Below are 25,013 nucleotides of genomic sequence, written 5' to 3'. Positions count from 1 at the left end.
GGAGAGGAATTAATTCAATGGTACATAGGATGGCGGAGAAGAGAGGGTTTAGGCAAACTCCTTAGTGACTGCTGATGATGAAAGATTAGATTAGGTCAGTTCTGTCTAGAGGGAGGTGAGTAATGGATTGAGAGTTCAGATGCTCCAGCAGATAACATGCTGAGACAATTTTTCCCTGAGGCCAAGGAAGAAAATGGGGCAAAGTCTTGGATGGGTAGAAGAGATAAGAAGGGAAAATAGAGCTGTAGGGAGAATCCTAGGGAGGAGGGCATCATGCATGGTTACTTATGGGAGGACTTGCAGAATGTAGATGGGCTACACTCCATTCTGTCCACTTAAATGATGTAACTATGTATGTATATGTATATTATATATGTGTGTTTATAATGTAAACGCATATGTAATGTATAATTTAAACCTATATACTCACTTAAATTACGTGGTGAACAGATAGAATAGGTAGTTCAGTTATTTTCTTTCAAGTTTGAACTGTTCAAAATGCATTTCTTATACCTGGTCACACACCCATCCACTTCCCCCTCCACCACCGTGTCAGTAGTGATTGCTTGCTTTCAGATGCTGGATCTATTTTTTTATATATGAGCAAATACCGACATATATCCTTTTTTTTTTTTTCCCGGCCACCCCATGGCATATGGAGTTCCTGGGCCAGGGATCAGATCCTAGCAGCAGTTGCAACCTAAGCTGCAGCTGAGGCAATGCCAGATTCTTAACCAGCCGTGCTAGCCGGGGGTTCGAACCTGTGTCCCAACACTGCCAAGATGCTGCTGATCCCATTTCATCACAGCGGGAACTCCCTGGCATATATTCTTGCTCCTTTTTTTTTTCCTTCTCTACAAATTGTAGTCTAGTATACTCAGTGTCCTGTATTTTGCTTTTCCCTCTTAATCATTAGTCTTGAAGATATTTTCATATCAATACACAGAGAGCAAATTCATTTCTGATTTAATTGGTGTCCTGATGATGGACATTTGAGTTATTTCCAGTTTTTAAAAATTACAAACAAAGCTTCAGTGAATACTTTTGTGCACGTGTCATTTTGCAAATGTAAGAATTTATTTGCTGAAATATTTTTAGAAGTAGAAAATTTCTGGGTCAATGGGTATGTGCATTTATTGTTTTCACATACATTGCCAAATTGCTCTCCCATCAGCAGTGTGAAAGTACCTGCTTTCTAACATTCTTACCAGCATCATGTCTTATATCCAATTTAAATTCTTTTAATTAAGATATATTTGATTTACAATGTTGTGTTTGTTTCAGGTATACAGAAAAGTGATTTATACATACTCACACATATATACTTTTTATTTAAAAATTTTTTTAAATTTTTTGGCCACACCCATAGCATGTGGAAGTTTTCAGGCCAGGGATGGAACCCGTGCCACAGCAGTGACCCAAGCCACTGCAGTGACAATACCAGGTCCTTAACCCACTGTGCTACTAGATAACTTCAATATGTATTTTTTGGGGGGTGTGGGGGGTGTGGGAGTGGGACGCTCCTGCAGCATATGGATGTTCCCAGGCTAGGGGTCAAGTCAGAGCTGCAGCTCCCGGCCTGCATCACAGCCACAGCAATGCAGGGTCCAAGATACACCTGTGACCTATGCTACAGTTTGTGGCAACACTGGATCCGTAACCCACTGAGCAAGGCCAGGGATCGAATTGACATCCTCATGGATACTATTCAGGTTTGATTTCACTGAGCCACAATGAGAACTCCCTCTGTTATTGCTATACCTTCAGTAAAATCTGTCTCACACAGTAACGTGGGCTTTGGGAAAGGAAAAAGAAGAAAGCACCATCAGGTCCATGAGGGGAATCAGGGCCTTATGTGAACAGGATGTGCTGGAGATAAGACAGTGGGAAGGGACCAACCATAAAGAAATTTGCTGCAAGATGGGAGTTCTCATTATGGCACATCGGAAACGAATCCGACAAGGAACCATGAGTCATTGGGTTTGATCCCTGGCCTCACTCAGTGGGTTAAGGATCTGCTGTTGCTGTGGCTGTGGTGTAGGCCGGCAGCTGTAGCTCTGATTAAACCCCTAGCCTGGGAACCTCCATATGCCGCAGATGTGGCCCTAAAAAGCAAGCAAGCAAACAAACAAAACAAAACAAAACAAAAACCAGAAAGAAAGAAATTTGCTGCAAGAAGTGACCGAAAAAAAAATTTCACTGGAGGAGTTCCCGTCGTGGCTCAGTGGTTAATAAATCTGACTAGGAACCATGAGGTTGTGGGTTCGATCCCTGGCCTTGCTCAGTGGGTTAAGGATCTGGCGTTGCTGTGAGCTGTGGTGTAGGTTGCAGATGTGGCTTGGATCCCGAGTTGCTGTGGCTGTGGTGTAGGCTGGCGGCTACAGTTCAATTCAACCCCTAGCCTGGGAACCTCCATATGCTGTGGGAGTGGCCCTAGAAGAGGCAAAAAGACAAAAAGAAAAATTTTTTTTTTTCACTGGAAATCTAGTCCATCCTGGAGTTGCCACCGTATTTGTGTATTTGTGTTAGAGTGATTAACTTGGTTATTAAAGGAAAAAGACATCCTAGGATGCCAGACATTTTAAGGGGCAGGGGTTAGTATCATAAGGTTGAAAATCATCATCCAAGAGGGAGGTGGTGTCTGAGTTGCGGTTACTTTTGCTACGGGCCCTCTGCTTATCTGAAGCCAAGTGCTTTCTGTGTTCCAAAAAAGCCTCAGCTTTTCCATTTTTCTTCCTTATTCATCAGTGCTCTTATGGTTTAAATCTTGGTTCAGTCATTTCAGTGAGGTTTTGGGAGGCTGCATGGAAAGTTCATGTTCAGTTCCTTGAATCATGAGTCCAAATTATTTTGTGAGGACAGTTACAGCCTTTCCCAAGTGTCCTGGTTTGGCTTCCTTCTACGTAGAAGTAGAGCATCTTTCTCAGGTCCCCCAGTTATCCCAAGAATGTGGGACCTTCTTCAGCACAGGTGTTGCATATTTAGCCGGTTTTAAAGAACTAGGTGTTTACCTGGATTTAAATCTCTTCTATCTTTCCTTTTTTATTTTATTTTATTTTATTTTATTTTTTAGGGCTATACTTGTGGCATATGGAGGTTCCCAGGCTAAGGGTCTAATCGGAGCTGTAGCTACCAGTCTACACCACAGCCACAGCAATGCCAGATCCTTAACCCACTGAGCAAGGCCAGGGATCGAACCCAAAACCTTGTAGTTCCTAGTCGGATTTGTCTCTACTGAGCCATAAGGGGAACTCTAAACTCTTCTATCTTTAAAAGCTGTGACCTCCAAGTGAAGTGGCAAAGGAAGTTTCTCTGCTGAGCTTCTACTTGAAAGCTTCCCCAGACCAAACAGACCAAGAGAGCTGAGTGTTTGTCCTGAAGCATATCCATTCCTGCAGAGCCAGTCATTGAATGGGGGTAAGGCTGGTTTTTTTGGAGGGAACATGCAAAGGAATCTGCCTATGAACTCATGGTGTTTACAACCACAGAGCTCTTCACAGCATGTTGAAGACCTAGGGAATGCATTTCTTTCAGGACTAGTTAAGATTTTTCCTGACTAAATGATTTGTTTTTACTTTGTAGCCAGTAGAAGATTTAAGGGTTATGCTTTTCTACTAGCAGCTAGAATATACAAAGCCCATTTCAGGGCCCACCCTGAGCACTTGCATTTCTTCTGTCTTCAAAATATGTATTTTTGGAGTTCCTGTCATGGCACAGCGGAAACAAATCTGACTAGGAATCATGAAGTTGTGGGTTTGATCCCTGGCCTCACTCAGTGGGTTAAGGATGCGGCGTTGCTGTGAGCTGTGGTGTAGGCTGGCAGTTGTAGCTCCGATTAGACCCCTAGCCTGGGAACCTCCATATGCCATGGGTATGGCCCTATAACAACAAAAAAAGACCAAAAAAAAAAAAAAAAAAAGAAAAGAAAGAAAGAAAAACCCCACCAAAATATGTATTTTGTTGTTGTTCTAAATTCCCTAGGATCCAAGCTAATCTTAATTTGTTTCCTTCCCAATTTTTTTTTGCTAACTTTACATGTATTATTATTTTGTATGCTCCTTTGAATGAAGGTAACAATAAAAGATGTTTTTCCTCCTCTGCAAGTCTAACATAGTGCTTTGTCCAAAGGAACTTTCTGTGTGACTGAATGAAGAGATTCTTGACCTAGATTATGATAATATAGACATGAGGAAGAGGTCACTTGCATAACTCAGGTTTTGGTATCGAATCCTTCAAGTCAGATTCATTATTATCAACTATAACGAGAAGGAATTATCTAAAATTGAGGTGACGTTTACCCTGAAAGTGCTCAGGAACTGAAGCAATTCAAAACATGTTTGAGTTCTGCCCTGTTTAAGAGCCTAAACAGCATTTAGCTGGTTTTTATTTTTTGACATTGAACTAATAATGCCTGCTGAGGTCCAACTTTTGGTCCAGTAGTGGTTAATGAGCTGGGTCCATGTACTTTCTAGCTTGTGTTTATGATATTGTCTCAAAATTGTCTCTAGCAGGAGTTCTTAAACTTTGCTGGATCATTGGTACCTTTGAGAATCTGATCAAACCATGGATTCCCATCCAGAAAAATGCACATGCACACATTTTAGCTCTCTTGACAGGAACATGTGTTCTCTGGAGGCATCCAAAAAATGTAGGCTAAGAAGCACCAGGATTTGATATTGTTTCTGACATTAATGCTAAGGCTATCAAGCTTGGAATAAACTAGTTCCAATTTCATTTTAAGTCTTGATTAATTAGGAATTGTTCCATGAGGATTTTTTCCCACATCAAATCTATTAAATTGACAATAACGGCTAATAAGATTCCTGAGAAGGAAAGTAAATAGGAGAGGTAATAACCTGCCATTAGAGAGGCAGAGTTCCTCCAGGTAGGTTTTCAAACGCGGTCCCTTATGGCAAGATCCACATCACCTGTTAACTTGATAGAAATGCAAAATTTAGGGCCTCATCCAGATCTACAGAATCGAACATTCTGTGGGTAGGTGTGGAGCTTGTTTTAACCAGCACTGCAGCTGATTCTGATGCTAAAGTTGAGAAACACTGCGCTAACTCTAGTGGAAGGAAAGGGGAGCTGGTGCTAACGTGCCTGGCAGTTGCTATTTGAGGGCGTGGATCTTTGAAAGTCCTAAGCAACTAAATTGAGATCAGAGGATCTGATCTATTTTTTTTTCATGTACAAGAAGGAAGATAATCCACAGCCTACTCCTTTCTAAAGAGTGAGGAGACATTTGTTACCCACATTATGTCGCCGCGTCCATCTGAGCTCCAGAGGGCATAAGAAAAACGATGGAAGGAAACGGAGGACAGTGGGAGCAGGAAAAATGACGAGGGCCCAGGACTGCATTGCCACCAACTATGCAACTACTGCCCACGAAAGTCCCCTCGATCCACCCAAACTCCAGTCCCACCCCCGTCAGGGTGGACCAACTCTCGGTCCCAGCCACCCAATTCCGTGCCGCAGCCACCAGTAACCAAAAGCAGCCCTAGCGCTCCTTCCACGGTTGAGTGCTGCCCAGGAGACGTGATGGGCCAATCCAAACGCGGAGGTGGGTGGAACTCGCAAGGCCAGAGGCCACGCTCTGAGCCGGGTTTCCCCAAGCATTTTCTACCGCAATTTAGGGTCGGTCGGTGGACTAGCCCTAACGCAGGGAGCAAGGCCGTTGTTGTTGAGGGAGGTGCCTAGCGGCTTCATTTCCAGACTCCAGCCAATAGGAACTGATACTGATCAGCCAATCAGCAGCCAGCGCTCCTTCCGGCGTTCTGCGTGCTGCCCTGGAGACGTGCAGGCCTAATCCAAATGCGAAGGGGTGATGGACCTGTAAGGTTTCACGCTGTTTCTGCGCGTCCCGCCTTGCTCCATTACTTCGTCCCTGGCTTTGACCAGTGGACTCGTCCTGAGGGGTGGGGGCTAAGACGCGCGCACTCGCTGCAGCGGTCTGGTGGACCTGCGGCTTCTCCCCACCTGGTGAGCAGGTGAGTGGCAGTGGAGGCTTTAGGGGCGCTGAATCTGGGTTCCGGTCTCTCTTAGCGTTCGCTGGAGCGATTACAGATCTGTAGGGGAGCCGTCCAGCTACCGTCCCCCTCTGGGCGGACCCTGTGCACCCCCCCACCCCCCCTCTCTTCGGGCTCTGCTTTGTGCTGTATTAAACTCTACACAACTTTTTGTTCAGGGTACACGGGACACCCCTTGTTTCGCGAGTTGCGCTGTACAGACGCCCGAGTTCGCAGTTTAAAACTTGGGCTCTTAAAACTCAGGCTTAGCTTCCCGGGTGTCGGTGGACTTGGAGAAGGCACTGAAAGCAGCCCGTTTGCTGGCGGCGAGCTACTTGGGGTTGGGGAGGAGGGAGTGTTTACGTAGCGACTTAGAGCCTGCACTTTCGAGGTCCCCGAGCTCAAAGCCTGCAGTTGATTCGGTCGGTGAAGTGCGGAGGGGGAGCACCTGTTGAGTGCTTAGCGTAGTGCCTGCCACCTTTTGTGTCCTCGGGTAAGGTTGACTTGGCCTGCGGTTTTCGAAGATAGCTGCGCAACGAGAGGGCGAGTTAAAACACGGATTGCTCGGCCCCGCTTCTAGAGTTTCCGATTCAGTAGGTCTGGGCCCGGGCCAAGAATTTGCATTTCTGCCAAGTTCCTGAGCGCTGCTGATGCCGCTAGTGTGGGAGTTAATGATCTGAAGGAAAAGGGTTCCAATTTTTATCAACGTGCCCCTACCACCTAGTCTGTTTCAGAGTTCGTTGAGAGTAGGTCATGGCCCCTGAATCTTAAATACCTCAATTTCTCAAATACGTTATTTTTCTGACTTCTGTCTTCTCAGATGGTACATATATACCTAGGTGAATTTATAGATTAAAAGAGACGTTTTATTTTACAGTTTAAGAGGTTACAGATTTTAAAAAACGCTTCTTAGGAAGTTTCAGTTGAGGAACATTTGAGGATTGAGTCAAAAAGAATCTCAAAGGTCATGGGGATTTCAAATTTGAAAGACAACTTAGAAGATCATCTGATCCAATTCTTTGTTTTACTCTAAAAAAATTGGGCCCTCACAGAGGGGACCTGCTGATGGTAATAAACCCACCCTTGTCAAAGCCACTTTGTTAATTGATGTATTATGTTAATTTCAGGATGAGTGCTTTGCTCAGGTGCTTCTATTTAGTAAGAGATTGAGGAAATGAATTTGATCTGACTCAAATTTAAAATTTTAAGGTTTTTTTTTTCCCTTATAGCCTAAAACGTTGTTTTTGAGGAATCAGTTATTCTTACATAAAAACTTTATATTCACCATTTTATCATGTTGTGTCCTCATTTGTAAACATTTGCCTAAGTTTTCTGTTTATTTTTTTCCTGCTTTAATAACTTCTACATCTTAACATATTTTCTCTCTCTCTCTCTCTATATATATATATATATATATTTTTTTTTTTTTTTTCTAAATGTACCCACAGCATATGGAAGTTCCTGGGTCAGGGATTGAATCCAAGCCACAGCTGTAGTAACAGCTGGATCCTTCAACCCACTGCTCCAGGCCCAATATTAAACCCACACCTTCACAGAGACCCAAGCTGCTGCAGTCAAATTTTTAATCCACTGTGCCACAGCAGGAACTCCAATTTGGTTATATTACACATATTGTTGACCTCTGGCCACGTAATTATTCCTGTTAAGGCTGTGTTTTTCATGGGTCGGGAGTCAGGATTGCTTCTCTTTACCTGAACCAAAAGACTGCTAGATATTTTTCCAGCCTTTTTCCAGCAAGATGGGTTTATTTGGCATCATCAGGGAATTGTAGTCGGAGGTCTCTAACCCTGACAAGCCATCATGAAATTCCCCGGCATGGCAGGGAAGGAGAAGGCTTTTATAGAGAGGAAAAAAAGTTGAGAGGGCTACAATACACAAAGAGTCCATAGCACTTCATTTGTTGAATCCTTCCTAGGAAAGGAGTCTTTCATCTTTCTGTTGGGCTCTACTATCTTCAGAGGGCATGATTCTGATTTCCCAACTCTACTTGAGGCTTCTCTATATTTTTTTCATTTCTCCCCACACCCCTTTCGTTTTTGGCTACCCCATGGCACATGGAAATCCCAGACCAGGGATCAGATCTTAGCTGCAGTTGTGACCTATGCTGCAGCTACAGCAGTGCTGCATCTTTAACCCACTGTGCTGGGCAGGGGATTGAACCTGTGTCTTAGCACTCCACAGATGCCACTGATCCTGTTGTGCCACAGTGGGAACCCCTACATTTCACCCTTTTGATCAAGATCTTTCTCTGAAAGCATTGCTGATCAAGGGTCATGTTTTCTTTTCTTTCTTTCTTTCTTTTTTTTTTTTTTTTTGTCTTTTTAGGGCTGCACCCATGGCATATGGAGGTTTCCAGGCTAGGGGTCCAATTGGAGCTGTTGCTGCTGGCCTATACCACAGCCACAGCAATGCCAGATCCTTAACCCACTGAGTGAGGCCAGGGATTGAACCACAACCTCATGGTTCCTAGTTGGAGTCGTTTCTACTGCACCACGGTGGGAACTCCATGATTCAGGTTTTCCAGTTTTACTGGTTTTTTTGTCTCTCAGTGTTGGGAAGAAACTTTCCTGGGTATAGTGTTGGAGGGAAAGTGCAGAGATTGGAAACCTATTAGGTCAGAGATAACAAGGAAGGGTAGAAGGGAGAACTCTCAGGCGATTTTAATCTAAAATCCATATGTTATCAAGATCATAAACATTGGAGATCATGCTAAGGTTTGGTAACTGTATTGTTAGGCCATTCAAGATGGCTGTTCTCTTCTCTACACTCCCCTGCTTGATCAGGCCCTGGATTACTCGCATGACTATCCAATTTCTTAATTATAGGTTTAATTAGTTCTTGGTAACTGATGAGCCCACATCAATACCCCCTATAAATGGTAGCCGCCCCTCTCTCAAGTAGTAAAGGCTGTTGCCATGTTCTGCCTGCTGGATGCTGTGCACGGTGGGGTGTCACTCCAGGACCTTGCGTCAAATGTGTAAGATTCTCTGTCCAATAAGCCATTGGTGTCTCTATTGCTGACTCTGGGCTCTTTCTTTGGTCTTGAAGCTGGGCCATTACTATGAGGCTTCTAGGCCCTCAGTGTGCAGTCTAGCAGTGACAATTCCAGGCGGCCTCATCTGAATATCTTGGGAGAGCTGTCTCATCAGATGTTGTCTGCTTCAGTTCTGGGAGATCTTTACTTTGAGGTCATCAGGTGATATGCAGATCCAGTCAGGGTTCAGTGCTTTTTTTCAGTTGTGTCATGAGTCCTAGAGTCTATTCTTTGGAGTTTGGCGGCACAATGGTTGCTTATTAGTACTTGGTAGGGTCCTTCCAGTGAGGTTGAAAGGAGTTCTTCTGGAATTGTCTTTTCTTTTCCACTAAACGTAACCTCCAGGTTTCAAGGTATGATGCAAGGTCTTTATTTCCTGAGGGCAAACTGTGAAAAGATTGCTCTACCAACACATGGTTATTTTTAAAAGAAGCAGTTAGGCCTTTGAATATCGGAGTATCTCTCCTTTTATTAGTCATGGATCATAGGCATCCCATGACTGTCTCAAAGGGTGAGAGTTTGTTGAGTTCCAAAAGGAGTGGATCTGGGATTTGGAAGGACTAACAGCAATGCTTTTGGCCAAGGTGTGTGGAGGGCCTCTACACGTTTTGCCAATTGAGTCTTACTTCTGTTAGTTATGTTTGACTAAATCAGAGGATTGAGGGAGTTCCCACTGTGGCGAAGCAGAAATGAATCCAGGAGTTCCCGTCGTGGCGCAGTGGTTAACGAAACCGACTAGGAACCATGAGGTTGCGGGTTCGGTCCCTGCCCTTGCTCAGTGGGTTAAGGATCCGGCGTTGCCGTGAGCTGTGGTGTAGGTTGCAGACGCAGCTCGGATCCCGAGTTGCTGTGGCTCTGGCGTAGGCCGGTGGCTACAGCTCCGATTCAACCCCTAGCCTGGGAACCTCCATATGCCGCGGGAGTGGCCCAAGAAATAGCAACAACAACAAAAAGACAAAAGACAAAAAAAATAAATAAAATAAAATTAAAAAAAAAAAAAAAGAAATGAATCCAACTAGTATCCATGAGGATGTGGGTTCAATCCTTGGCTTTGCTCACTGGGTCAGGGATCCCACGTTGCTGTGAGCTGTGATGTAGGTTGCAGATGGGGCTCGGATCCACTGTGGCTGTGAAATGGGCCAGTGGCTGTAGCTCTGATTCGACCCCAGCCTGAGAACTTCCATATGCTGCAGGTGTGGCCTGAAAAAGCAAATAAATTAGAGGATTGAGTATGGTAAGGAAAGTGCTGTAAAACCAGCCAACAGCACATACTTGCCCAAGTACCTGGTTGGTAGAATGGGTTCCTCTGTCACTGTGAATATCGAGAGGAGTTTCCCAGGTAGAGTTAGTATTTTAAAAAATGACTTTAGCCACAGAAAAGGTAGTAGTGTGTCTGCAGGGGAAGGCTTCATTCCAATTTGAAAACATACAGACTATGCCTAAAACATACTTTTATCCGTTAGATGGAGGAAGTCACATGATATCCATTTGCCAGACCTTGAATTGTCCATTAGGCAGATTAAAATGTCCAGTAGTGGATTGAACAGGCTTCCCCAGGTTGTGTTTGACAAGTGGGACAAAGGAGATAGGCACCTTTTGTGGCCCTGTTAATGTTTCCCCACCAGAATTGATTCATGGAGGCCATAATTTTGTCAATAGCCTGATGGTTTAATGCACGTACAGTGGTGAGGAGTGGAAACTTCGGTCTCCCATAGGGCTGGGTTGTAATTTAGTCCAAACCAGAGTTTTTTCTTTTATAAAACCAACAATTGATGAATTTCCAGTCTCCCCCCCACTTTTTCTGAGGCCAGCTATTAAGTCTTTATAGCCAGTTTTTCTAAATTATCATTTGGGGAAATATCCCTTTGGACTGTAACAGGTTTGGGTGCTGTTGGTCCCTCTAAGGGCAGCATCCTTCACAGAAGTATCAGCAAGGTGATTTCCTTTTGCTTCCAGAGAGTCGTTTACAGTGCCCTGAAATCTGAATAGCTAAAGTGGCATGTAAAAATATAGCATTCAATAATTCCTGATAATTCCTTATTTCCACGGGAAGTAAGGAAGCCATGTTACTTCCATAACATTCTAAAATCATGAGCTACTCTGAAAGCACATCTACTATCAGTGTCAGGATAAATATTGACAGTTTTGTCCTTGGCTAAAGTACAAGCCCATGTAAGGGCATATAATAATTCAGCATGTTGGGCTAAAGTAGCCAAAGGTAAAGAGGCTGCCTCAACAACATCAAAAGGGGTTGCAGTAGCATACTGGGCATAATATTTGCCATTGTTACCTTCTACATAAGAACTGTCTGTGAACCATGAGAAGTCAGTGTTACTCTGGAATTTCCTGTAGATCATCACAAAGCAGTTTATCAGTGTTGAGTAGTGAGAGAGGTACTTCGTTGGTGAAAGAGGGAAGAAGACTAACCAGGTTAAGGTTTTTACAACAGAAGACTTATGTGAGGGGCAGTTAACAAAAGGATTTCACAGGAGGTGGCCAGCTGAGAAATGTTGAGTGAAATGAGAATTCGGGGGAGCTTCTGTTGCATGAGGTATGTATGAATGGTTAAAAGGGACCCTGCAACGATTTTCTCAGTGGCCTTAACCAAGGGGCAGTGGCTGTACTTGCTCTAAGGCAAGAGGGTATCACCATGCTACAGGGTCCAGTGGTTGGCTCTAATACTCTCAGGGTTGATGGTGGTCCCCAAGTTTTTGGGTGGGTACTCCAGGGACATTTTCTTACTTTTCATATACAGAAAGGAGAAAGGGGAAGTGATCATTGGGATGCCCAAGGGCAGGTTGGTTCATCAAACTCTCCTTTACGGCCTCAAAGGCTATGTCTTCTGGTCCTTCTTTTAAAACTGGGTCAGGGTTGTTATTGTTGAGTAGAACATAAGAGAAGTTTGGAATTCAATTTCTGCAGTAACCAACTACGCTGAGGAAAGCCTCATAGTTGGTGCTTAGTTTTGGGAAATTTAGGATGCCAGGAAGTCTGTCTAGATCTAGGTGTAGCCCTTATTCTGATAGTAGATGCCCTAAATATTGAACCTGGGTTCAGGCAAACTGCAGTTTTTTTGGCAACCTTATGTCTCTTTAAGGCTAAAAGATTCAACAAGTGGATGTCCTCCTGTGTTTCTGTTTATTAATTTTTTACAGGTTTTTTTTTTTTTTTTTTTTTTTTTTTTTTTTTTTAGTGAATGGGTTTTAGGAGAGGAATGTAAGGGGAACTTTGTAAAACTGTTCATTAAAATAAATAGTTGATGGAGTTCCCGTTGTGGCTCAGTGGTTAATGAATCCGACTAGGAACCATGAGGTTGCGGGTTCGGTCCCTGCCCTTGCTCAGTGGGTTAAGGATCCGGCGTTGCCGTGAGCTATAGTGTAGGTCACAGGTGTGGCTGGGATCCTGCGTTGCCGTGACTCTGGTGTAGGTTGGCAGCTACAGCTCCGATTAGACCCCTAACCTGGGAACCTCCATATGCCTTGGGTGCGGCCCCAGGAAAGACAAAAAACAAACAAACAAAACAACCCATAAATAAATAAATAAATGAATGGATGCTACCCGTGCCTTTTTTGGGTTTGATTGATTTAAATTCAAAACTCTCCCACATTTTTCCTACTTAGAATTTTGCTGTCAATGGATTTCTTCTGATTTGATCCAGATACCAGGTTTATAATCCAAATGACTAAATGTAATTACTAGACTGTAAGTTTGTATCATATTTTCCCCATTTTGCAGTAAGTTTTAATTTCACTGGAGATGGAATCATAGAATGAGTTACTCCTAAATTCTTAGATTAATGGTTCCCTATACCAAGATAGGAATCAGTAAACTGCTGCCTACTGGCCCTATCTTTTTTTTTTTTTTTTCTGCACCCTTACCATGTGGAAGTTCCTGAGCCAGGGATTGAATCTGAGCACAGCCGTGACCCTTGCCACAGCTGGGGCAAAGCCAGATCTTTTAACCTACCTGGAGCCAGGCCCAGAGAGTGAATCCATGGCTCTGCAGTGACCCTAGCTGCTGCAGTCGGATTCTTAACCCACTGCACTATGGCTGGAATTGCCATATCTGTTTTTGTATGGCTTATAACCAAAGGTGAATTAATTCTGGAGATAAATGTAATCATAGTCCATAATAATGTATTAATATACTTCAAAGTTTCTAAGAGACTAGATCTTAAAACTTTCTCACAACAAGAAATGATAATTATGTGAAGTGATAGTGTAGACTAATGCTGTGATGGTAATCATATTATAACCATATAAAATCAATACATTATACACCTTAAGTTTAGATATTGTGACATGTCAGTTATGTCTCAATAAAAATATTGAGATAAAATTCACATACTATAAAATTCACCCCTTTAAAATGTAATATTCAGTGGTTTTTACTGTATTTGCAAAGTTTTACAACTTTTAGCACTATCAAATTCTAGAACATTTTCATCTGCCCCCAAAGAAACCCAGTGCCCATTAACCTGCTTTTTTTTTTTTTTTTTTGGTCTTTTTGCTATTTCTTTGGGCCGCTCCTGCGGCATATGGAGGTTCCCAGGCTAAGGGTCGAATCAGAGCTGTAGCCACTGGCCTACGCCAGAGCCACAGCAACTCGGGATCCGAGCCGCGTCTGCAACCTACACCACAGCTCACGGCAACGCCGGATCGTTAACCCACTGAGCAAGGGCAGGGACCGAACCCGCAACCTCATGGTTCCTAGTCGGATTCGTTAACCACTGCGCCATGACGGGAACTCCCTAACCTGCTTTTTTAAATTCTCTATTTCATAGGGATTTTGCTATAGGTTCTGACTTACTGGGTATCACAGAAACACAGGCTGTTTTTAAAGAGGCTCTCTTGCTGCTTGGATGATTTCTGGAAAGTTTTCTGTGTGCATAATCCTCTCAAAGAGATGCCAGTTTAGTTTTTTTTTTTTTTTTTTTTGTCTTTTTGCCATTTCTTGGGCCGCTCCCACAACATATGGAGGTTCCCAGGCTAGGGGTTGAATCGGAGCTGTAGCCACTAGCCTACGCCAGAGCCACAGCAACTCGGGATCCGAGCCGCATCTGCAACCTACGCCACAGCTCATGGCAATGCTGGATCGTTAACCCACTGAGCAAGGGCATGGATCGAACCCGCAACCTCATGGTTCCTAGTCGGATTCGTTAACCACTGAGCCACGACGGGAACTCCGAGATGCCAGTTTAAAAGGTATTTTTAGGGAGTTCTCATTGTGGCTCAGCGGGTTAAGAACTGATAGTGTCCATGATGATGTGGGTTTGATCCCTGGCCTTGTTCAGTGGGTTATGGATATGGTGTTGCCACAAGCTGTGGCATAGGTTGCAGATGCGACTCAGATCCAACATTGTTATGGCTGTGGCTGCAGCTGCCAGTGCAGCTCGGACTCGACCCTTGGTGCAGGAACTTCCATATGCTTCAGGTGTGGCCTTAAAAAGAAAAAAAAGATATTTTTAGTTGGGTAATTACTTTATGTTGTTGTAACTATGTTTAATATGTTGAATCCATTATTTCAATTTTAAATAAAAATATATACTAATAAAATACTATGTATCAAATCGATATTCACTCATGAAAATTAGCAGATTTTTTTTTCCCAAGAAAATGAGCTGCTTATATCCTCAATAATGAAGTGGATGGTTTAAAAAAAAAATCTTGATTTAAAACTGGAGTTGACAAAATTTTTCTATAGAGGGCCAGATAGTAAATATTTTAGAGTGTGTGTAGGTCATGGGGGTCTCTGTCACAACTGCTTAATTTCGCCATAGTAGTAGCCTGAAGGCAGCCTTAATATATATATGAATGAGCATGGCTATGTTCCAATTAATGTTTTATTTACAGAATAGACAGAAGGCTGGATTTGGCCCAGAAAACAGTAGTTTGCTGACCATTTACTTTGAATATTTGAGACTCTTAAAAAATCTGTATGGATTAGATAGAAGTACTACCACTCCATTATTTGTTCATAAAGGGTTTTCACATACATTTTCTCATTTCTCAGAACTTGGGTTTAGGTGGGACATGTACTACCCCATTTGTTATACAGATATTGACACAAAGTGCTTTCTACTGTATCAGAGAAAGTAAGAGGTGTCAGCACACTTGGCTGAGGGAGTTCCTGTTGTGGCTCGTCTGGTTAAGATTCCCACTAGTATTCATGAAGAATTGGGTTCGATCCCTGGCCTCGCTTAGTGGGTTAGAGCATCCAGCGTTGCTGTGTCTGTGGTAGGCTGGCAGCTGCAGCTCTGATTGGACCCCTAGCCTGGGAACTACCATATGCTGTAAGTGCAGCCTTAACAAAGAAAAGAAAAAAAAAAAAAAAAAAAACTTGGCCAAACTTTCATTCATATCCCTGAATTTGTCCCATGTGTTGGAAATATCCTGTCATTTTCATTATCTTTGTTAAGATCTTGTTGCTAGGGAGTTGAATATTGGTTTGTGAATTGTTTATTTATTTTCATTTCGCTTTCATCACTGTACAAAAGAAGGACACTAGTATTCAACATTTTTGAATTTATAGAATTATTAGATTTATTTACATTTAAATATCCTAGCCTAATTGGTCATTCAGGTAGTTTGTATTTTTTAAAAACTTAATTTTATTGGAGTATAGTTGACTTAAAATGTATTAGTTTCAGGTGTACAGCAAAGTGAATCAGTCATACGTATACCTATATCCATTCGTTTTTCCAACATAGCTTGCATTTTTAAGTGTTATGTTTTGTTTACTTTTTAGGAGCTAGAGATGCTATTAGGCTGTCATTTTATCGAATGTGAGAAGTCAGCCCAGAGATGGAAAACTTCATTCTGTACGAGGAGATTGGCAGAGGAAGCAAAACTGTTGTCTATAAAGGGCGACGGAAGGGAACAATCAATTTTGTAGCTATTCTTTGTACTGATAAGTGCAAGAGGCCTGAAATAACCAATTGGGTAAGTCAAGCATGTTTCCCTCCCTTTGGAAAAAGACAGAGCTATGATCAGATAGAGTAAGTAGCATGTAACCAGAAGCCATTGAACTCTCTATAGCAAATGGTGCATTTTCAGGCTGGAATGGACAACTTCTGTCTGTTGAGTGCCACCAATCCTGAATAATGACTAATAAACATACCCCCCAAAATTAGCAATTTAACAGTTTTTTTTTTTTTTTTTTGTTAGAGTCAGGGAAAATAGAATCTATATGAAATCATTTGCTTTTAAATTTATTGTGTGATTATGAGGCTTTCTGAAGGAAGGACACTGGGTGAGAGTGACTTGAGTTTGGAATAGCTGTACTGCTTTACAGTCCAGGCTTGGACCAAAGCTGATTTTTTTCCCCCAACCTGAAACTGACAGTACTAATAGCCTGAACCTCGCCAGAACACAGACTGGGACTTGAACCCAGGTGCTGGAACTCTAACCCAGCCTAAACCCAGATTAGGACTTAAACCCACGGTTTTAAATTAGAATCACTCACCCTGTATCTGGACTGACTGAGATTCAGGTTCTTCATTTCTCCTGGCAGAAGGAATTCAGCGAGAGACAAAGTGATACATAAGAAATAGATTTATTAAGATAGGACCCTTGTGAGAGCTGCAGCTCTGCCCCAGGAGCCGTTGGGCTGCAGTTTTTATCCTTCAAGGGGTGTGGGGGTTAGAAAAGCCCATCTCTTCCTTTCTGGGAGTGGTAGCTCCTCCTTAGTATCCGGTAAGGTGTGTATTCAAATCAGCAGAAAGGTGGTCCTCAAACTCCTGCCCTTGGTCTGAATCTGAATGCAGGCCTAATCCCATTCCCACCCAATGACCTGAGGCAATTCTTGTAGTTCCACTAGTCAAGCAGCCCTGATGGCTTTTCTGAGCTAATTATTAACTTACAGTGATCTCCCAAAGTCCCCTAGATTTCCCTCTCTATCTATGATCCTTTACTGGGACTTCTACAACTAACTGTGCCTACTCCATCCCTATCAAACCTTCGAAAAAAGTTGTGGTATTCTTTTCTGTGGAGAGGTTCATTTGTAGCGTATATTAGAGTCCAGATATAAGTGATATCATATGGTATTTGTCTTTCTCTTTCTGACTTATTTCATTCAGTATGAGAGTCTCTAGTTCCATCCATGTTGCTGTAAATGGCATTATGTCATTCTTTTTTATGGCTGAGCAGTATTCCATTGTGTATATAGACCACATCACATCTTCCTAATCCAATCATCTGTCAATGGGCATTGGGTTGTCTTGGCTATTGTGAATAGTGCTGCAATGAACATGCAGGTACATGTGTCTTTTTTAAGGAGTTTTGTCGGATATGTGCCCAAGAGTGGGATGGCTGGGTCATATGGTAGTTCTATGTATAGATTTCTAAGGTACCTCCATACTGTTCTCCATAGTGGTTGTACCAACTTGCATTTCCACCAACAGTGCAGGAGGGTTCCCTTTTCTCCACACCCCCTCCAGCATTTGTTAATTTGTGGACTTATTAATGATGGTCATTCTGACTGGTGTGAGGTAGTAAGTGGGTCACCATGCCATACAGTAGAAAAAAAAATAATGTATTGGGGAAATAAAAAAAGTTGTAAAATACACATCACATAAAATTTATCATCCTAACCATTTTATTTTTTATTTCATTTCATTTTATTTTTGTCTTTTTAGGGCTGTACCCACGGCACATGGAAGTTCCCAGGCTAGGGGTCTAATCAGAGCTGTAGCTGCTGGTCTACACCACAGCCACAGCAATGTCAGATCCAAGCCATGTCTGCAACCTACGCCACAGCTCACGGCAACGCCAAATGCTTAACCCACTGACCCAGGCCAGGGATTGAACCTGCATCCTCAAGGATACTAGTCAGATTTGTTTCTGCTGAGCCATGATGGGAACTCCCATCTTAACCATTTAAAGTGTACAGTTTGATTTGGGGAGTGGGGGAATGTGTAGGGGTTGTGGGTTGGAAACCCTACAAAATTGGATCATGATGATCATTGTACAACTATAAATGTAATAAATTCATTGAGTAATAAAAAATAAAGTGTACAGTTTGATATTAAGCACATGCATATTGCTGTGCAGCCATCACCATCTCCAGAACTTTTTTTTACAGTTTTTTTTTTTCTTTTCTTTATTGGCAGCCTGCCGCATATGGAGTTTCCAGCCAGGGATCAGATCCGAGCTGCAGTTGGAACTAAGCTGTAGCTGCAGCAACACTGGATGCTTAACCCCCTGTGCCGGGCTGGGGATTGAACCTGCAAACTGATGCTGCAGAGATGCCACCAATCCCATTGTGCCACAATGGGAATTCCTTTTTAAGGTTTTTTTTTAGTAGTGCTTTGAGATTCATAGCAAAATTAAGGAGAAGGTACAGAGATTTCCCTGAGGGCAGGTTTTTGTGTGAACATAAGTTTTCAACTCTTTTGGGTAAGTACCAAGAGTTCAATTGTTGAATCATCCAGAACTCTTCTCATCTTGCAGAACTGAAACTCTGTACACATTAAACAATAACTTCCCATTTTCTCTTTTCCTGGCCTCTGGTAATCACCACTCTAACTTTCTATCTCTGAAAGGTACCTCCTGTGAGTGGAATCATGCAAAATTTGTCTTTTTGTGACTTATTTCACTTAGCATGGTTGCCTCAGGGCTCATCCACATTGTAGCATATGTCGGAATTTCTTTTGTTTTTAAGACAATAGTATTCTACCATGTGTTCATACCACATTTTGCTTCTTACTCACCTGTCTCTGGGCCCTTTGTTTGCTTCTACCTTTTGGCTATTGTGAGTAATGCTGCTTTGGTCATGTGTATACAGATATGTCAAGATCCTGCTTTTAATCACATACCCATGTGTGGAATTGCTGGATCCTATGTTAATTCCTTGTTTTTTTTTTTTTTTTTTTTTTTTCTTTTTCGGCTGCATGCACGGCATGTGGAAGTTCCCAGGCCAGAAATCAAATCTGAGCCACAGCTGTGACCTACGTCGCAGTTGCAGCAATGCTGGATCCTTAATCTACTGTGCCACAGGGGGAACTCTTCTATGGTAATTCTGTTTAATTTTTTGAGGGATTGCCATGCCGTTCTGTTTTCCAGAGAGTATACCATTTTACATTCCCACCAACAGTACACAAGGGATCCCATTTTTATACATCCTCGACAACATTTGTTATTTTCGTTGTTTTTTGTCTTTTGATTTTTGAAAACAGCTGTTCTTAGGGGCAGGAGAAGGTGTTGGCTTTTGAAAGTAATGTGAACAGTTAAGGGAAGACAGCTAGCTATATGAGACAAGATACACGTTAGTTGGTAGATTTGGAGTTGGGAACCTGAGGAATTTCTCTGAGATGAGAAGATTAAGTCTTGAGTTAGGAGTTGGGGGAAGGGGAAGGCAGTGTTCTAGAAAAGAGGAAAGAAAAGGTGTGAATAGTCACTTGGAGGACAGACTGACTGGGGCCATTGGAGATTGGGAATCCTGAATGGAAGTAGCTCTGCCTGGTCTGTGTCTCTGTGGAGGATTGAATTGAACCAGACTTGGAGTACTAGAGTGAGTGAACTAGAGAGTGAGTGATAGTCATGGACTAGGGTGTGTAGAAGAGATTTTGGAGAAAATACAGTCATTAGTAAAAAAATCTAGCAATACTATCTAATAGCAATACAGTGGGGGCTATACATCTAATTTCAAAGTTCATAGTATCTAAATTGAAAAAGGGAAAATAGGAGTTCCCATGGTAACTCAGTGGTTAACGAACCCAACTAGTATCCAGGAAGACTCAGGTTCAATCCCTGGCCTCTCTCAGTGGGTTAAGGATCTGGTGTTGCTGTGAGCTGTGGTGTAGGTTGCAGACGCGGTTCAGATCCTGTGTTGCTGTGGCTGTGGTGTTGGTCAGCAGCTACAGCTCTGATACAACCCCTAGCCTGGGAACCACCATATGCTTGGGTGTGGTCCTAAAAAAAAAAAAAAGGAAAATAAATAGGTGAAATTGATTTTATTAATGTGTGTTAATCTATTATGTGCAATGTATTATTTCAACATGGAATCAATATAAAATATTGATCATTTTTCTTCTTTTGATGTTAAATATTGAGCATCTGGTGTGTATTTTATACTTGGGGGCTCATCCCAGTTCAGACCAGCTGCTTCTCAAGAGCACAGTAGCCCTTTGTGGCAAGTTTCCCCTGGCGGCCAGCACAGGCCACAGATGGGTGGTTGAGGTGAGGGTGGAGGGTGAGACTGGTAGCCCAGTGTCAGGAACAGTAGGCAGTTGATATATTTTGAGTGATGGGGAAGTTTGGAGGAGTGTGCTGTAGCCTGAATTCTGTTGGGGTTTCCATACTCCTTTTGCCTTTTCACGAGGACCCCCTTCTCCTGCCTGAATCAGTGGCTGTGTGTTAAAATATGCTCATCTAGTGTCCTCCCCATTCCCTCGTGACCTCATGTTGGGATGTATTACAAGGTGTTCCTCCAATTCTCCCTTCTTCACTCAGATGTTTGGTTTTCTTCCCATCTGTCTTCTAAGTCATGTAGATTGATTTTCCTTTATTATTTATTTATTTATTTATGGCCGCACCTGAAGCATATGGAAGTTCCTGGGCCAGGGATTGAACCTGTGCCTCCTCATGGACCCGAGCTGCTGACATTGGATTCTTAACCTATTGAGCCACACTGGGAAGTCCCCATTTTTCCTTTATTTTTGTTACAACATGAGCCCACCTAGTTGTCCCTAGAGTGTGCTAAATTCTGTTTCTGAAACAAAGAGCTCTATATTTCTACAAATTAGGGGCCAATAGCCTGTTTTGAGTGACAGTTGAATTTGTATATGATATTTTTGGTCTTGTCCATGGCATGCAGAAGTTCCCAGGCCAGGGACTGAACCTGTGCCACAGCAGTAATCAGAGAGACAACACTGACAATGCCAGATCCTTAACCTGCTGAGCCACCAGGGAACTCCTATATATGATTTTTTTTTTTTTTTGGTCTTTTTGTCTTTTTAGGGCTGCACTCACGGCGTATGGAGGTTCCCAGGCTAGGGGTTGAGTTGGAGCTGTAGCAGCTGGCCTACACCGCAGTGCACAGCAACACTGGATCCTTAACCCACTGAGTGAGGCCAGGGATCGAACCCACAACCTCATGGGTCCTACTTGGATTCGTTTCCGCTGAGCCATGATGGGAATGCCATGATTTTTTTTTTTTTGTCTTTTGTCTTTTTGTTGTTGTTGTTGCTATTTCTTGGGCCGCTCCCGCGGCATATGGAGGTTCCCAGGCTAGGGGTTGAATCGGAGCTGTAGCCACCGGCCTACGCCAGAGCCACAGCAACGCAGGATCCGAGCCGTGTCTGCAACCTACACCACAGCTCACGGCAATGCCGGATCGTTAACCCACTGAGCAAGGGCAGGGACCGAACCCGCAACCTCATGGTTCCTAGTCGGATTCGTTAACCACTGCGCCACGACGGGAACTCCCTTCTTTTTTTTTTTTAAAGAAAATGAGGCAGTGAGGATCCACAGCATGTTGGTAGTCATCAGCAATTCTGACTCTTGATGGTTTGCTAATAATGTATAGTTTTGTGGTTTAGTTCTTTTTATATTTAATGGGATTTTTCAAGGGAGAAAGCAAAATCTCCAAAGCACCTTAGTGTGTGTGTGTGTGTGTGTGTGTGTGTGTGTGTGTGTGTGTGTGTGTATGTATATATATATATATATATATATATATATATTTTTTTTTTTTTTTTTTTTTTGCTTTTTCTGGCCACACCTGTGGCTTATGGAGATTTCCAGGCTATGGGTCTAATCAGAACTACAGCTCAGCTGCTGGCCTACACCATAGCCACAGCAATGCCAGATCCGAGCTCAGTCTGCACAATCTACACCACAGCTCAGGGCAACGCCTGGCCTTGCTTAACCCACTGAGCAAGGCTAGGGATCGAACCCACAACTCATGGTTCCTAGTCAGATTCGTTTCCACTGTACCATGACAGGAACTCCTGCCTTAGTATTTTTTAATGGACAGGCTTTTACATCTTTACTATTGAGTTTTAAATTCACTCTTGTTTTTGTTGCACAGATATTCTTGTAATCTAAATATACATTTTAATTAAAAAATTTTCTTTAACTCAATGTTTTTTTTGGAAGTGTACATTTTAAGATCAGTATACTTGTAGTGATTCCTCTTTTAGTAATCTAAATAAATTGATATTAGGATTCACTAGGAATATGTTTACAAAGAAAATTACGGAATTCTTTGAGATTTCTTTTAAAAATTATAAAAGTAATACACATTGTCATTATAGAAAATTTAGAGAATATGGAAAATAAACAGAAGGAAGAAAGCAGCATTATTGTGTTATCTGAATACAATCACTGTTCTGTTTTGGTTTGTTTCTTCCAGTCTTTTTTTTCTAAGAGTTTAAAAAATTTTTTATCATGGTATTTTTGTTTCTTGCTTCTTTCACTTAACGTTGTAACAATGTCATTTTTCCATGTTGTTATAAAATTCAGTAAATACTTTCATGTTGGCCTAATAATAAGTTGATGTACAACTTTTTTTTTTTTGGTCATTTTAGGGCTGCATCAGTGGCATATGGAGGTTCCCAGGCAGGGGGTCAAATCAGAGCTACAGCTCTGGCCTACACCACATCTACTGCAACACCAGATCTGAGCTTTGTTTGCCATCTGCACTGCAGCTCACAGCAACGCCAGATCCTTAGCTACTCAGCGAGACCAGGGATCAAACCCACATCCTCATGGATCCTAGTCGGGTTCATTAAACTGCTGAGCCTCTAAGGGAACTCCTGATATACAACTTATTTAACTATTATTATATTATTGAGCCTTTAGGTTATTTTTACTTAGTAAAGCTTTTTTTCCTCCTTCAAAATTATTTTTTTTTCTGATTATTAAAGTACTGTATAGTTACTATAGGAAACAGAAAATGAGAAGTAGAAAAAATTTAAAAACTTCAGTAATTCTACTCACAACAGTGCTATTTTGTTGTGTAACCTGTGCTCATTTTCCTATGACTGTTTCCTCAGTGTAAATTCACACAAATACTCAAAACTATTACATTAGGTTTTGTTCTTTTTTAACGATTATACATTGAATTAGTGTTTTTCCATGTCACCAGCTTTCATAAACATCATTCTTAATGTCTATATAGAAGTCCACTACATAAATTCCACTGTTTCTTTATGTATTTTCCAGTTGTGTGTCTAGGGGTTTCTTCGTAGATACAAGGGTTTTAAGAACTTTTTTTTGATGTGTGAATGCTGTGTGTTTTTATAGGTCCGTCTCACCCATGAAATTAAACACAAGAATATTGTAACTTTTCACGAATGGTATGAAACCAGCAATCATCTCTGGCTAGTTGTAGAACTCTGCACAGGTAAGTGTGTAAGAGGTGCTACAATTACAGCCACCTTATGTGGTTTTTAAAAAACATATCATGTAGCTTTTGTTATTTTCTGTTTTTCCTTCTATTAAAAATATAAATAGTGTTAATACTATTGACTACGTTAACTTGAACAACAATGGTTTGATACCAGGGACAGGAAAAGAGCTAAGATGTTTGGTAAGAGGAAGACAATGTAAAATTCAATTTGGGGTTTACTTTGGTATAAAATACTATGAAATCACCTATAGGAAACTTAGAAATATTTTTAGTGCTTATCAAACAAGCTTTCTCAATACATAAAAAACTATTTTAGGTCAGCTAGCTCTTAGCTAATTAGTTTGTAAAGTGCTCATCTTTTTACTTTTATGCAAAGAATACTTGCTCTTAATAAAAACTTAAGCAGTGTGGGAAAGTACAAAGATGACTCAACAAATAACACCGCCTAACAATAATTAGAGATAGCATGTTACTGCTCTTGCTTGATATAACTTTCTAGACCTATATACATGGTGAAACGTGACTAAATACATAGAGATTATCTGGCTTTTAGTTTCAGTGTCTTTAGGAAAAAGTAACAAGTACCACAGTGTATTTCTGTTTGTATAGTGAGTAATAATAAAGAATCATTAAATGTGAAGGTATAAATATTTCTAGCTTTATGAGTCTCTTATCTGTTGGCACTTAGCATTTATAAAATAGAATCATGCAAGAGATTATTTGGAATAATAACTCCTTTGGATTTTTCTGAATCAAAAGGAGGGGACTATGGTTTAATTACTTTCATAAGGTGTATTCATACTGTTGAGGTGATCAGGACACTCAGTCTATATTCCTTTTTGCTTCAGCTGTTATTCGTGACCCCTGGCCACTGTAATAGCTTAACTCTGATATATGTCTGTGTTTGAAATGATTCTTCACTCACCAAACAAATGAACAAAGCCCAGAGTATCTTCTACTTTCATCACAGTAATTCTGATTGCACTGTCAGTTGCCAGCTAAGAAGTGTACTTTCTCTGAACTCAACTCCTGTTGTTATTTTGACCCTAAAAAAAAAAGTTTGTTTCCAGTCCTTAGATGGTAGAGATGTGACTGGGACCCTGAAAAGGTACAGAGATGGAATTCCCAGTGTGTCTGCCTTTGGACCTTAATTTCATCAGTGGTATGCATTGAAGTTGGTGATTTTCTAACCTTTAAGGAAGAGAACTTTTTTTTTTTTTTTTTTTTGGCCATACAGTACTTGTACAATGTGACCTAACCTTGCATAGGAATCAACATGATTACGCTAATGTGATTGATGCACAGTTTAGGTCAATAAACTAACCTAAATTTTTGTACTTTTTTTTTTTTTTTTTTTCCCCTTGAGGGATTTGGAATGAGAAATCATAGCACCAGAATGATTTCTCCCTTCATCCTCCCAGCATTCTTATTGACCACTCTTCCAGACCTGGTGGTGGTTCTTCCTGACCTGGCTCTGGAGCGTGGGGATTTTTTGGGGGGTGCATGGATCACTGTTGGTTCATATGTATGTTTTTCCTGGCAGATTGCAGGTGTACTGATGTTACCATGTTTTAATGCAAAGGTCCCAGCATGGAACCTCT

The 25,013-nt window shown here is 41.7% G+C and overlaps 1 protein-coding gene across 9 annotated transcripts in view; it reads left to right on the top strand.

The window, feature by feature from the left end:
- The window catches only part of ULK4 (unc-51 like kinase 4), a 543,576-nt gene continuing 524,362 nt past the window's right edge, over positions 5,800 to 25,013 (top strand). For 7 of the 9 annotated variants that reach the window (XR_002337917.1, XR_002337916.1, XR_002337918.1 and 4 more), the window contains exons 1-3: positions 5,800 to 5,990; positions 15,811 to 16,004; positions 23,307 to 23,406. Coding sequence is in view for 5 of the 9 variants with exons in the window: in XM_021070410.1 (XP_020926069.1) it covers positions 15,867 to 16,004; positions 23,307 to 23,406 (238 nt within the window). In the remaining 4 variants the exon portion in view is untranslated. The remainder of the gene's footprint in view (positions 5,991 to 15,810; positions 16,005 to 23,306; positions 23,407 to 25,013) is intronic. The other 2 variants (XM_021070414.1, XM_021070412.1) reach the window with 1 other exon arrangement.

This window comes from Sus scrofa, chromosome 13 (assembly GCF_000003025.6).
Source record: "Sus scrofa isolate TJ Tabasco breed Duroc chromosome 13, Sscrofa11.1, whole genome shotgun sequence".
NCBI lineage: Eukaryota > Metazoa > Chordata > Mammalia > Artiodactyla > Suidae > Sus > Sus scrofa.
The sequence above is the reverse complement of the archived record's forward strand: the minus strand, read 5'-3'. Positions and strand labels throughout refer to the sequence as shown.